The 12,435-nt window shown below is 36.5% G+C and overlaps 1 protein-coding gene and 1 long non-coding RNA gene across 2 annotated transcripts; one reads left to right on the top strand and one right to left on the bottom strand.

Annotated features, from left to right (window-relative positions):
* Positions 1-281: 281 nt before the first annotated feature.
* LOC106912088 (uncharacterized) lies at positions 282-3,581 on the top strand. The gene is made up of 3 exons (XR_015764413.1): positions 282-533; positions 1,615-1,671; positions 2,840-3,581. It is a non-coding gene; the product is annotated as an uncharacterized LOC106912088 (long non-coding RNA).
* A 3,648-nt stretch (positions 3,582-7,229) lies between these two features.
* On the bottom strand, positions 7,230-12,045 carry cfap96 (cilia and flagella associated protein 96). The gene is given in 9 exon segments (XM_088009212.1): positions 7,230-8,075; positions 8,175-8,360; positions 9,439-9,514; positions 10,372-10,479; positions 10,481-10,507; positions 10,663-10,702; positions 10,705-10,734; positions 10,737-10,841; positions 11,946-12,045. Coding segments are annotated over 9 exon segments (849 nt in total). The 3' UTR covers positions 7,230-7,898.
* Between the last annotated feature and the right edge of the window lie 390 nt (positions 12,046-12,435).

The raw sequence follows: 12,435 nt of genomic DNA, 5'->3' as shown, positions 1-12,435 counted from the left end.
CTGTTTCAATCCTTCGCATAACCGAACCTGTGTGCCTTAAACAAAAGGTAATATTCTCTGGGTGAAATTCCCAGGGTGGTGTTGAGCAATCTATTAAAACTAAAGTTCCACAAAATCTGAGTTCCATCTAGTGTCGCCACACATGTGACCAGTGGTGGGAAGTAACGAAGTACAAGTACTTCGTTACTGTACTTAAGTACAATTTTCGTTGTTAAATCTATTAAGTAGATTTAATAATGGATACTTTCTACTTTTACTCCACTACATTTTACAGTAAGTACACTGTAAAAAAAAACTGTAAAAAAACTGGTAAATGTACCGTAGAAATTTGAAGGAAGTTTTCCGTTTTTTAGTTTTACAGGTATTTCTACTGTATTTTCAATTTTACGCATTGCATCATGGGAACAAGAACCTTCGCGAAGCGCGAAAACTGGTCAGACGACATTTCAAGCTCCCGAGCCGGACCCTGCAACATATATCTTTTGGACTTCGGTTGGATTAAGAGTTGGAGTTGCCTTTCTGCCACCTCCCTGGTAAAGTAAAATAAATAAGAACACTTTCTTTTCTATGAATAATATTTTTGAAATATTTGTAGTTGACTTCGTGAGACTCCTGGTGTGCCAGGAGTCTCACGATAATTTATACCTTTTTTTTTTTTTTTTTTTTTTTTTTTACAATGCTGCGTTTGCTTGTGTATTATACAAGTAAAACACGGTGACTGCTGTATTACTATTTATTTATTTTACCGAACTCAAAGTACCGACCATTTTTTTCAAGTCAAACTGAACTGGGCCCGTGAAAGCTAACCGTTCATGGCGTCATGCTACTTGTGTCTCAATCCTGCTTTTTAAAAAATGTCAAGCTGCAGTTGTTTTATTTGCTAAACATGATTTGATGTCCCGGTTGTTAACATAAAAGCAGGTTGCCATTTAACTTCGGTAAATATACTTTCGATGTCAAGTTTGGGGTTTTAGAATATGGGAAATGTCGCCTGGAGTAGGGGGTAGTTAGAGGTGGTGGGGAGTAGAGGGGTGAGGGGGGGAGTGTGGTCGAACGACGAACGAACGTAAACTGGGACCGGGGGGAGCGGGAGCAGCCGTTAGACCAGGGGACGGACGGACGAACGTAATGGGGGCGGAGGGAAACCGTTCGAGGGGACGACCTTAAGACTGGGGTGGGGACGGCTCGTGTTTCAGTTAGCGTTAAATTTGTTGCATGTTCGGTGCTCTAATCAGGCATGTTGAGATTAGGTTAGGTTGATAAACTGTTACAGTGGGTCAGAAGCTTCTTGCCTCATATAAATTGTAAGTCAGTGGATCGTACATACAGATAGTTAATTTTCCTGTTTCTGAAATAGGAATAAACATCACTGAGAGTAAATAAGTGACTTTTGCAAAAAAAAAAAAAAAATGCCTGCTTGCAAACTCATTATCGGTTATTGTAGCTTAGCTTAAAAACTATATAACTAGTACTGTTCTAAATTTGTTGTCAGAACAAATGATTTCATTTAATTGTTAAAAAAAACAAATGATTGATTTAATCATTGGAAGACTTGCATGTTTTGGTGTTTATATTTTTTCTCCTTGTATAGTTATTTTGTTTTCTCTACAACAGCTGTGTCCAGACACTCCTGAACTTTTCCTGGCAAGCAACTATGCATCTTTATAATAGGTGTGTACATTTGTTTTTGTTTTACTCAACCTGTTAAACCTTTAGTTTAAATTAAGAAATGTGTGGTCTTTTCTACAATAATATAGACATAATGTTTTGTTGTATCTTTCTAATAATGTCTAACGCAGCACTATGTAACTTATGATACAGTTTTTTTTACATATTTGTTGAAGCTGTTACTGTGTCCTGATATTGCATGAGAGATAATGTGTGGAAAAAACATGTAGCTCTTCTGTTAGCCAGTGCTAACTGGATTCAAACAGTCAGAACCAGGAGGCAGGTGTTAGCGTGTCAATCACAAACTCTTGTGGTGCTGCTCATCCCACTTCTCCCCGATCTCTTGCGTTTGGCTACGCTACAGCTAACGGAACCTGTCATGAATGTTGAGATTAGTTATCATGGACACCGATGACAGTGGATAAATGGTTTTCCTGTAATGGTAAATTGATTGACAGCGCTAAGACTCTCCTTCTGTTTCTGATTGGTTGTTTTTGGTTGGGAGTGGTGAATTTCTTCAGATGGAAATAGTAGCTCAGGGAGAGTGGAGGAGTTTATTTTCACAAATTATACATAACATAAAATCATGACATGGTGACTTTATTTTAACAAATATGTAAAAATTAGTGTATGTTTTTATTTTCTCAAGAAAATATTTGTGTACTTGTGTATGTTAGGGGTGCACCAATAAATCTTCCCCAAATCCTTAATTTTGAAGATTGGTGACCCCCCAATACATGTGAAGGTGATTTCATCCACTGATCTTATCTACCTCAGCAAAGATCTAAAAATCAACCGCTTTTCTCTCCTGTTAGAGACATTTGACTGATAGACTGGCCCACCAGGTCATGTCTCCATGTTTGCAGTTATCAATAGTCACCCCACTGACGTTTTGCTGCGTTTAGCAATATTCAGACAAGACAATCACTATCGGCCAAAATCAGAATTGACAAGTCAGATTTTTAAAGATTGGCCAGAAATCTGCAATTGACACACTCCTAGTGTAAATTTTTTTATGTCAGAATTCATCAAAATTACTCAATGTTTGTGAAAGAGCTATTAGCAATTGGTGAGACGCTGATGAGCAAGGTGATGTGCTGCTGTAATGTAATTTAGAAAAAGTAAGTTTCTGTGTTAAACTTGAATATCCATTCTCTTTTTTTTTTTTTAGAGTTTTTCTGGGCTCAAACCCTGAACGAGGTCGACTGACACGTCGCCGACGAAGGTGAAGAAGCAGCTTTGCAATCCAACCAGATGGCTCAATTCCCTTAATGAACTGAATGACTGGGAATCCATGGAAAATTTGAGCCTTATGAAGTTTAAATGTGATTGATCTCATCAAACCTGGTGCACCAGGAACCTTTGCGAAGCACAAGAACTGGTCAGAACATTTCAAGCTCTTGGTAACTGGACCTAAGAGTTGGATTAACCTTTTTTTGCAGAACATAAACATAAAATGGACTGTTTTGTTATGTTCACAGCGACTAGAGGTAATGAGAGCACACACTCATGAATCCAGTGTCTTCCACTGTCGTTGGCATTAGGCTGTGTTTATGTATTTGATTTTTAACTGAATATTTATACCTGTATTTCATAAAAAAAATATTTTGAAGTATGTTGGTCCTGTTTACAACTATGATTTTCATGATCCAAAGCAATTTTTATATGTTCCATGTTAATTAACAAAATTGTTTATTTGATTTCAAAGACTAGAGTCAAGACTGCTTTACATTTAATTTATAAGTTGAAAGTTTGTATAGTTAAATACAATAAATTAGTTGTGATGTACAGAAGATAAACATTAGCAAGAATGTGTTTAGCTCTTAATGTATAATAGCCAAGGTTGGTTATAAAGACTAGATGACGTCAATTTATGGTCTTAAATTGCAAAATAAAGTCTGCAAATTGTAGAATGGTTTCATTTTTATATCATTTTGCATGAGCTACTTTCAAACTCAGTGTTTTGTGTTTTACAAATACATTTCCTGTGGACTTAGAAATTAGTTTTGTTTCAAAGTTATGTTAAGAATATATTAAATACATTAACTTTAATATATTTGACTCTATAATTAACATATGTTATAAAATACAGACTTCAATGGCTTGGAAGACAAAAGTATTTGGAAATGTCCAAGGTTTTTAAAAAAAGTTTGTGAATATATCAAGACAGAGTAAAAAGACAGAATTTCAGTTTTGGGTTGACAAAATATTGGTAAATTTGACATAAACTGTTAAATTATGGAAAATATTTTGATGGAAATTCTGGAAGAAAAAAAACAGAAAATGACCTGGTAACTTTTTGCAGGATATTTTCAGTTTTTTTTACAGAATTTCCCTCAAAAATTTCCTGTAATTTAACAGTATTTTAGTTCACATTTTTTCCGTAAAAAAACTGGAAAATGTCCTGGTAATTTTCTGCCAGTACATTTTCTGTTTTTTTACGGAATTTCCGGCAAAATTTTTTCCATAATTTAACAGATTTTTTTCCGTAATTTAACAGTTTTCTATGTTTAAAATTTAACATATATAAACTGTTAAATTATGGGGAAAAATCTGTTAAATTACGGAAAAAATTCTGCCGGAAATTCCGTAAAAAAACAGAAAATGTACTGGCAGAAAATTACCAGGACATTTTCCAGTTTTTTTACGGAATTTTTTTTTACTGTGTATCTGTACTTTCTACTTCACTACATTTCTACAAAAGTGTCGCGTTACTCGTTACATCCAAGTCGCGTTGCGCTTTTTGTCCGTTAAAATGTGAAGTTCAGAGTCTTAAGGTGGCGCCGTAAAATCCAAGCAATAACATGACATGTGTCTGTCACCCATCGCCTCCCCCTTTACTCGCACACGGAGCTCCAAGAAATGTGCAGTGGTTTCCTCTGAGCGGGAGAAGATGTCTGTCTAATCGTCAGTAATATAATAGCGCTGCATAAACCATAAGATATGGCGACATGTAAAATAAGCAGCGCTTCGCTTTCACAGACGGTGGGGACTTCGTCCAACTTTTAGCGTCACTTCGAACGAAAGCTTAAAAAAGGTAAGATCTGTGGCTGTGATGCTATCAAAGCTAGCTGTACAGAGACGCATATGTTGCATCTGCAATGAAAAAAGTTGTCACTCATGCGCTGAATTATTGTGTGGAGGTGTTGACTGAGGTGTCGCATATATGGGACAACGCTGTGACCAAAGTCTGCAATATGACATTCAGGAACGATCCGATTCTTCTGGATGGATCTTTGCTGATTAAATTTATTTCAGCTCTAAGTATTTAATATCTAGGTGTTTTATGGGAATGTGGATCTTTCAGATCAATTTGAGAAGCAATTTTGATAGGTAAAACTTAATTTTTTTTTGGGTAGGTGGTCTTGACTACAACTCTGCTACTGGCTCCTTGGTTGCATGTTCTCCTCCACCCACCTTCTTTCCATCCCCTTTTTGTTGGATTTCTTTAAAAATAAATGCCACTAGTGGCAAAAAAAAAGTGAAGTTCATACTATGTTGGGACAGGAGACAAGATGTTTCCATCCCTTAAATTATGATGCATAGAATCACATATCTAAGTCTAAATTATGTTACAGAGAGTAAACATAATAAAAACATGCTTTACCTGTGGCATTGTTCATTAAAATGGCACATTTCTAATGTATTAAAATTAAATACGATTGGTTCACTTAATGATATTGTATTAGGGATTAGGTAATGTATCCAGCAAGTACTTTTACTTTTAATACTTTATTGTTAAAAGCCAGTACTTTTTTTTACTTAAGTACAAATGTTAATGTGGTAGTTTTACTTTTACTTGAGTACATTTTTATCTGTGTATTTGTACTTTTACTTAATTTTTTTGAGTACTTTCTCCACCACTGCATGTGACGTCTTGCTCTTCAGAAAACGGCGGACTCCAACAAAACGGTCTATTTATGTGCCAACTCCAGTAAAGCCTGTTAAACAGACTGGTGGCCTAAAATTTATTTTCTTAAGTTGATTTTGCTGTAAAAAATAGTCATGGGGTGCTGCATGGTCAGCTGCTCAGTTTGTTACAAGGATGTAAACCCAACTTGTCATTTTATTGCAAACCTTTCGATAAGGAAAGAGGGTGGTGATAACAGCTGTCAGCCGTAAGAACGGAGGCCCTCGGTGTATTCGTGGATGTGAAGATTTTTTTAGCGTATAATTTAGTTTGAATGGCCCCTTTGTGCACGTCTGCCGCCTTGGAACCCTAATTATGTCTGTAGTTATTCAGGTGCTTGAGCACCTCCCCCTTTTGCACCTTGCTCCCAAGTGCCCTTTTGGCCAAATCTTTTTTTTTTTTTGGTATTTTCTAAGCCCTCTTCTGACACATAACATGTACTAAAATTATTTTTTTTTTTGTACCACATAAGCTGGTCACCTTATGACCAGCTTATGCCCGTGACGCACGACGCATTTGCCTCTCACACAGTGAGATAAGGCGGCTAACTAGAGCTCAACATAGAGAACATTCCAGATTACAGAACAGTTCTTGGTGAATTAAAAAAAAGAAAAGATTTTGGTGAATAAAGTGGAGTAGACTTGCTACTTGTCAGATAACGGAAAACCACGTGCTTCAGCACGGAGTCGCAGTTTAAGCAGAGAGGTAATGAAATACAACACAGGCTTCTGCGTCTGCCTTTCTCTGAAGAACTACTGAGTGGGAGGAGACAGCCAGGTGAGGAAAAACTGTTCTTATCTATCGATTCAGTGTTTTTATCATACAGACATTAGGCTGTTGTTGTTGTGCTATTAGCTAGCTACTGGCTATCGACTTTGCTAGCAAAGTTGCATAACTAAAAAGCTTCTTCCCTGTATCATTAATTGATGATAGCAGTCATTCTTCAGTATCGCTTATGCAATAGGGGCACATCGCCCGTCCAAAACCTATCAACTCCATAATGGATATATGTCTTGTAATTTCCTTTGCTGCTGCATAATGTACATTGCATTTATTCTGGTGTTAGGTAAATGTATCTTGAATTAGAATAGCACTTAAATAAAAGTCCAACAAGGATATTCATTTAGAATTAAAAATAACTCACCCTGAATTACCATGATGGATATAATGTATGTAATTAAAGTGTGTCATTAATGAAGGGGGAAAAGTAAAATTGTAATCAAAACTTTTGGAATTGTAATGATTTATTTTTTTAAAAACAAAACATTTTGTTTAAAAAACTTATTTTTAAATTAAATGACTCATTTTTGTCTCGTGAACTTAAAACGTTATTTGCCAAACAAACTTTTATTTGCACTCATCAGAAATCTTTTGTTGTGATTTTAGGCCCTGCCCACAACGTGATGCGAGAATCACAAGCAAAACTTAGAATAGCAAGAAAAGATTTCTGACATGCGCAAATAAGTTTGTTTTGCAAATAATTTTTTCACTTCATAAGACAAAAATGTGTGATTTTAATTTAAAAAAGGTTTGTTTTTTTAGCAACTCTCGGCAGGCTTTTCTCATGTTGACATGCATTAACAATTAAATTTTTGCTTTTGTTTTATTCTTTTTTTCTGCAGTTCCACGTTAAAGTTTGATGCAGCTCTGCTTTCCTGAATGGACCATCTTCATCTCCACTGCAAGTGTAGCAAACAGGCAGCTCTTTTTTATAGATTACAGTCACTAAAAGGTTGCATTGTGCCCTTGTTTATATTTTTAATAGTGTAATTCTATAAAGACAAAATATGTCTGGTCTAGCTCTGATTTACATATCTTGCTAAATTGCGGGTTTCAATATTGCAATACTTTCCTATAACAAAATAGACCTGCAGAAAAATTTTGTAATTTATCATTGTTAAACTCTGAAAGCTGTGTGGCTTTGTTTATATTCTGTCCTAGAATGCGGTTAGATGTACCCTTTTTTTTTTTTTTTTTGAGCACCTGGTCTCTGCACGGCCTTGTAGTTATAATGAATAGGATCACTTCACCCAGGATTTAAAAAAAACTTGGTCTTGTGGAATATTGAATATTGTTCTCCAAATTTAGTCCAAATGTTAGAATCAAGCTATTATGAACTGATTAATTTATTCCTGACGTTTCAGTTTCTTTTGTTTGTACGACATTGTCCGATGACATGAAAGCACTGTTAAAATTATTCTCTCAATAACTGAACATTTAATGCAGAAGTCCTCCAGGAGGCAGTCTAAATGTTGTAATCTTTCCAGTAGACGTACACTAAGGTGTCAGCTAAATGCCCTCCATGTAAACTGAAGCAGATTTATGGAGCTAACCTGTCAACATTAACAGAGATGATGTTTTTGACTGGCGTGCTCTTGGGACCAGGAGCAGGACGAAACACTGGCTGTTGATTGACTGGTTTGGAGCGGTGGATGACGTATGGATCAGCAGAATGTGACAGATATACATCAAATGTTCCAGCTTTCATTCCTCCAATCTAAGACATATGAACACACATACTAATAAATGTATAATGCCCACAAACATCATATCTGATATCCACAGTTTCTCTTCATTGATTCAAGCAATGATTCACCCATTTGCTGGGGGTGGGGGGTATGAAGGGAACTGTGGAGACGTTCTTTTGGGGCTGGGGAGGCTTTTGAGCAGGTGGGAGAGCCTTGTGGTTGCGATATGGATTGACTTGGAAATAATCCTGTGGGTGAAGATTTATTCTGAAGGGCCCATCTCTTAGTTTGGAATGATGGATTGCTCCCTCTCTCTGTATACACACAGATTTGAACATATGTAAAATTCAAAGAAAAATGAGAACCAGCTGGAAACTGTATTCACTCCTTGCATATTAATTCATGTCCTAATCACAAACTTTTATGTATTTCTTTAGGATTTACACAGCTGCTGTCACATCCCACCATCAGCATGCTGTTCCAATCAAAATTACAACAGATATTTCCTGCTGGTCACATAATAGTAAAATGAATGTCTTCATTTGGCTTTTGGACTTAAAGCAAGAAGTGCTTTCTGCCATCAAGGTCATGCCTTCTGGATGAGGAAAGACAGAAGGTTGGATGTGGTGAAGGCTCTGCTCAGAAAACGGCTTCACCTCACAAGGTTCTGTCAACACATACAGTGGTGACATGATGCTAGTATACAATCCCATCAGGCTCCATCATGATTTGGACCGACAGCAGGGTTCTTGTGAGTTCTCTTATATGAGTGCCATAAATGTTCATATGGCCCAGTTTTCTTTATCTGACTGATACCAATATGTAAAAAAATAACTAACATTAGCCAATACCCATGTTAGTGCCAATATATTATTTAATATATATTACATTACAGTATATATTATTGTTTGTTTGTTTTTTTCCGTGGCCTCTCCCACCCCCCCTTGGGGGCGCCACTATCTCACCACCTCAGTGTTCTTAAGTTTAGGCTTTCCCTCTACATTTCTTAACCACAAACATAATGATCATGTGATTAGTTTTCTAAGTTGAATCTGGGCAGCTGTTCTTTGTGGCTCAACCACATTAGTGACTAAAGGAGCAAATAGGCTGTAGTTTAACTACAGGGACCATAGCTGGGGCAGGAACTCTGACTCCTGGTTCATAGCTGCATTCATGCACATAGTTAAAGAAAATTCTCATGCAACAAACCTCTAATACTGGATATATTCTAAACGGCTACTAATATTTCTATTACTGTATTTAACTTGTGCTTCTTTATTATGATTGTGCCTTTGTATCAGAAGAATATATGTTTCACATGTTAATTCGCATAATGTAAACTGAAAGTGTTAATATCAAGAAAACACTAAAATAATCAGCTATGTTTGTTACCTTATGGGCTTCTTTGGCTCTGTCGTATGGGTCAGAAACGTACAGGTCCATTTTGGACAGAGTGACATTAGGATAACTGGGGAAAAGGAAGAATACAGGCAAACTTTGAAAATCCTTCAGATAACCACTGATCAAAAGCACAGTTTATCAAGAGTTATTTTATTTCTTATTTTGTACTTCTTATTAGAAACCTCCTTAAATCAGGTCATTTATTTCATGACTGAGTCACAGTTTACTTATATTACTAACAAGCCCTGCATGGACTGTGTTTTGTTCAAATTCAGTTATAAATGTGAACAAAAATTTGTTCATATTCTGCTCATGTCGAAAATGCACAATTTTGTAATTGTAGTGTTTGCATTAAATGAGAAACACAATTAAAATCACACATCAATAAGTTTGTCATTAAAAACGTGCAGCACCATATATGTAAATGTTTTTATAAGTATGTATTAGGCATCAATCATTTATGTTTAAATTTGTATTATTGTATGTTTGTAAAATATATATATAGAGATTACGAAATAATTTTTATGCTATTCTTTATTATGTCTACGGGATCATCCTCCTGCCACTTCCTGTCGTCTTCTGCATCTTTTCAGCCAGTAGTAACATCTGGTCATTGATCACATGTTGTGTGGCATCAAAAAAGTGTTTCCACTGAAGTTTTGCAAAATTCACTAATTTCGATAAAGCCGAAAATCCACCTCATCCTAGTGCATTAATTGTTTTCAGAAAACCTGTTTTTTTTTAGAAATTGCTGTGTTTTCATAAGATGAATTTATTTTCATAATTCCAGTTTGCAGCTGTTTGGTGATTTGCTGCAAATTGTCAATGGCAACGCCGCTAGAAATGCTGCTTCTGTGTCATTGACCCTCAGGGGAAGAAGGAAGCTGTCTCAGAGCTTAGGAACTACTTTTGCTTGCCATAAACCTGTAACCACTGCCTTTCTTGGGCGGTGAGATGAGAATGCTGTGGCCAGGTGAGTGCTGAGCTTTCTTGGGAACTGTCAGAGGACTTGTGGCTTCTATTGGTCCAGACGGTGCCATAGGAACTCCGAGAACCAGAGCTGAAGGCACAAACAAATCATGTAACAAACATCAGTTACAATTTCATCTGAGATCACTTGGATACATTATTGTAATAGTAAATCATGAATATTTTTCAACTAAGCAGACATATTTAAAGATCTTAGTAAATATATCTTTGTGTGTGCTGCCTCACAGCTTCTTGGTCCCGCTGCAGGGCAGGAAGGCTTTGCCAGTCTCAGAGGTTCACTCAGCGCGTCTTTCTCAAGATCCTTTTAAAGGACTTGTCGAAAAAGCCACTTTGCAGAGCACACGGCTGTTTAGTGACACCCGCCTGCATCTGGTGGCTTCGATATGCTGACTCATTGAATGGACTTGGATTAAAAATGGAAGCGTCACGTACATGCACTTTAAATCACATTTTTCATTTCATTTGAAAGTGCTGCTGGCCCATAAGGGCCATCATAATCTCACATTTCCTCTTAGTTCAATGACCTTCACTATGTAGCTTGGGTTGTGTTGAATTCCTCCTGGATTCAACACAACTGTTCAGGCAGAGGCAACTTCAAACTTACTTCCCAAAACCTTAACCTGAACTGTTAGCAGATAATTGAAATTTATATTTTCTCCTACTTAAATCCTTGAGTTTATTATTTTAGGTGATGATCTTTGGTTTCTAGTAACCACTTCTTTAAGAAAATGAAGATTGCATTGTTCAGTGACACATGCAGACACATTCTCTCTTCCAGTCTGGGCTTTCTCCCATTGACTTAGATTATTGTTTTTTCTAAATGGGCCAATTAGCAAACACAAGGATAAGTTGTGAACGATGACAATGATTCTTAAGAATTGTAGGCTGCTTGTAGTTTTAGTAGTGGCAGCGGAGGAAGTAAACTAAGCCGTTCAGTCTGAGTTGGTCACACTTCCAAATATTGAATTCATTTCAGCACTTGTCTCTTCACAGTCAAAGACTTCATAGTGTCAAACTAGTGCATTACACACATCATGGGCAAGGTTAGCAAGTGGGTACAAATTAAAGCCTCATCACAGTCCACACCTCCAGGAAGCAAACATTTGTCAGCATCTGAGAAACCAGACCATCTGGATGAAGCAAATAGTGTAGAATAAGGGTCTGATTTTTACCTGGCTAGTTAAATTGTGACCTTGAGTGAATGATGTCTAAGCATGACTTTGCAGTCAATCCAACACTAAGAAAAGAACACTATTTATTTGTTGGATTCAGTAGTTTTGGAATTGCCAGATATTTGACTATAACTAAATGTATTTTAGCAATTTTCTTCATCCAGTTTTATGTTCCTGTAAAAAGTCAGTCTAATGTTATTATGAAGTGATTCTCATTGAACTCCTTTTTCCAGCAGGTTCCTGTAGTTGTCTGTTACCTCCATGCTGTCAGCTGTGGGATCATTTAAAGGAGCTGTCTAGATTTTTACAGGTTAGTAAAGTTTATGTCATGCTCATGGCTGTTTGCTGAAGTATACTTGTCTCCTGCAGAGATGTAGCTCATCTCCATAAACACACCCAAACGCTCCATATCACTCTTTCTGTGAGCCAGCTTCATCCTTACTGCAAACACCAAAAAAAACACCTCACTTACACAGAGTGTAAAACATAGATTACAAATAAGCAGAGTGTAGATGTAATTGTATACCTGTGGATGTGGAGAATCAATCCATCTTCTTGGGTACTAAACCAGCCTCTGCACACTGAGTATCTGTGTCTCAAACTGGTTGTCATGGAGAGCAAACTAGGTGACACTAAGGATTGGTTCCTTTCAAAATAAAAGCATCAACTCTGATTGAAAAATGACAAAATAAATAAATTGTCTTAAATAATATAGATATATACTTTGGTGAAGAACTCAAACTTTAAATTATGTTTATCTATTCATGTGAAAAATACTACAATTCAACCTAATGTTGCAGAAATGTTTGAAACTTTATTTTGTAGA

Source organism: Poecilia mexicana, unplaced genomic scaffold, assembly GCF_051168715.1.
Source record: "Poecilia mexicana isolate PSO_F unplaced genomic scaffold, ASM5116871v1 scaffold_10, whole genome shotgun sequence".
Taxonomy (NCBI): Eukaryota; Metazoa; Chordata; class Actinopteri; order Cyprinodontiformes; family Poeciliidae; genus Poecilia; species Poecilia mexicana.
This window is presented reverse-complemented; position numbering and strand designations above follow the sequence as displayed.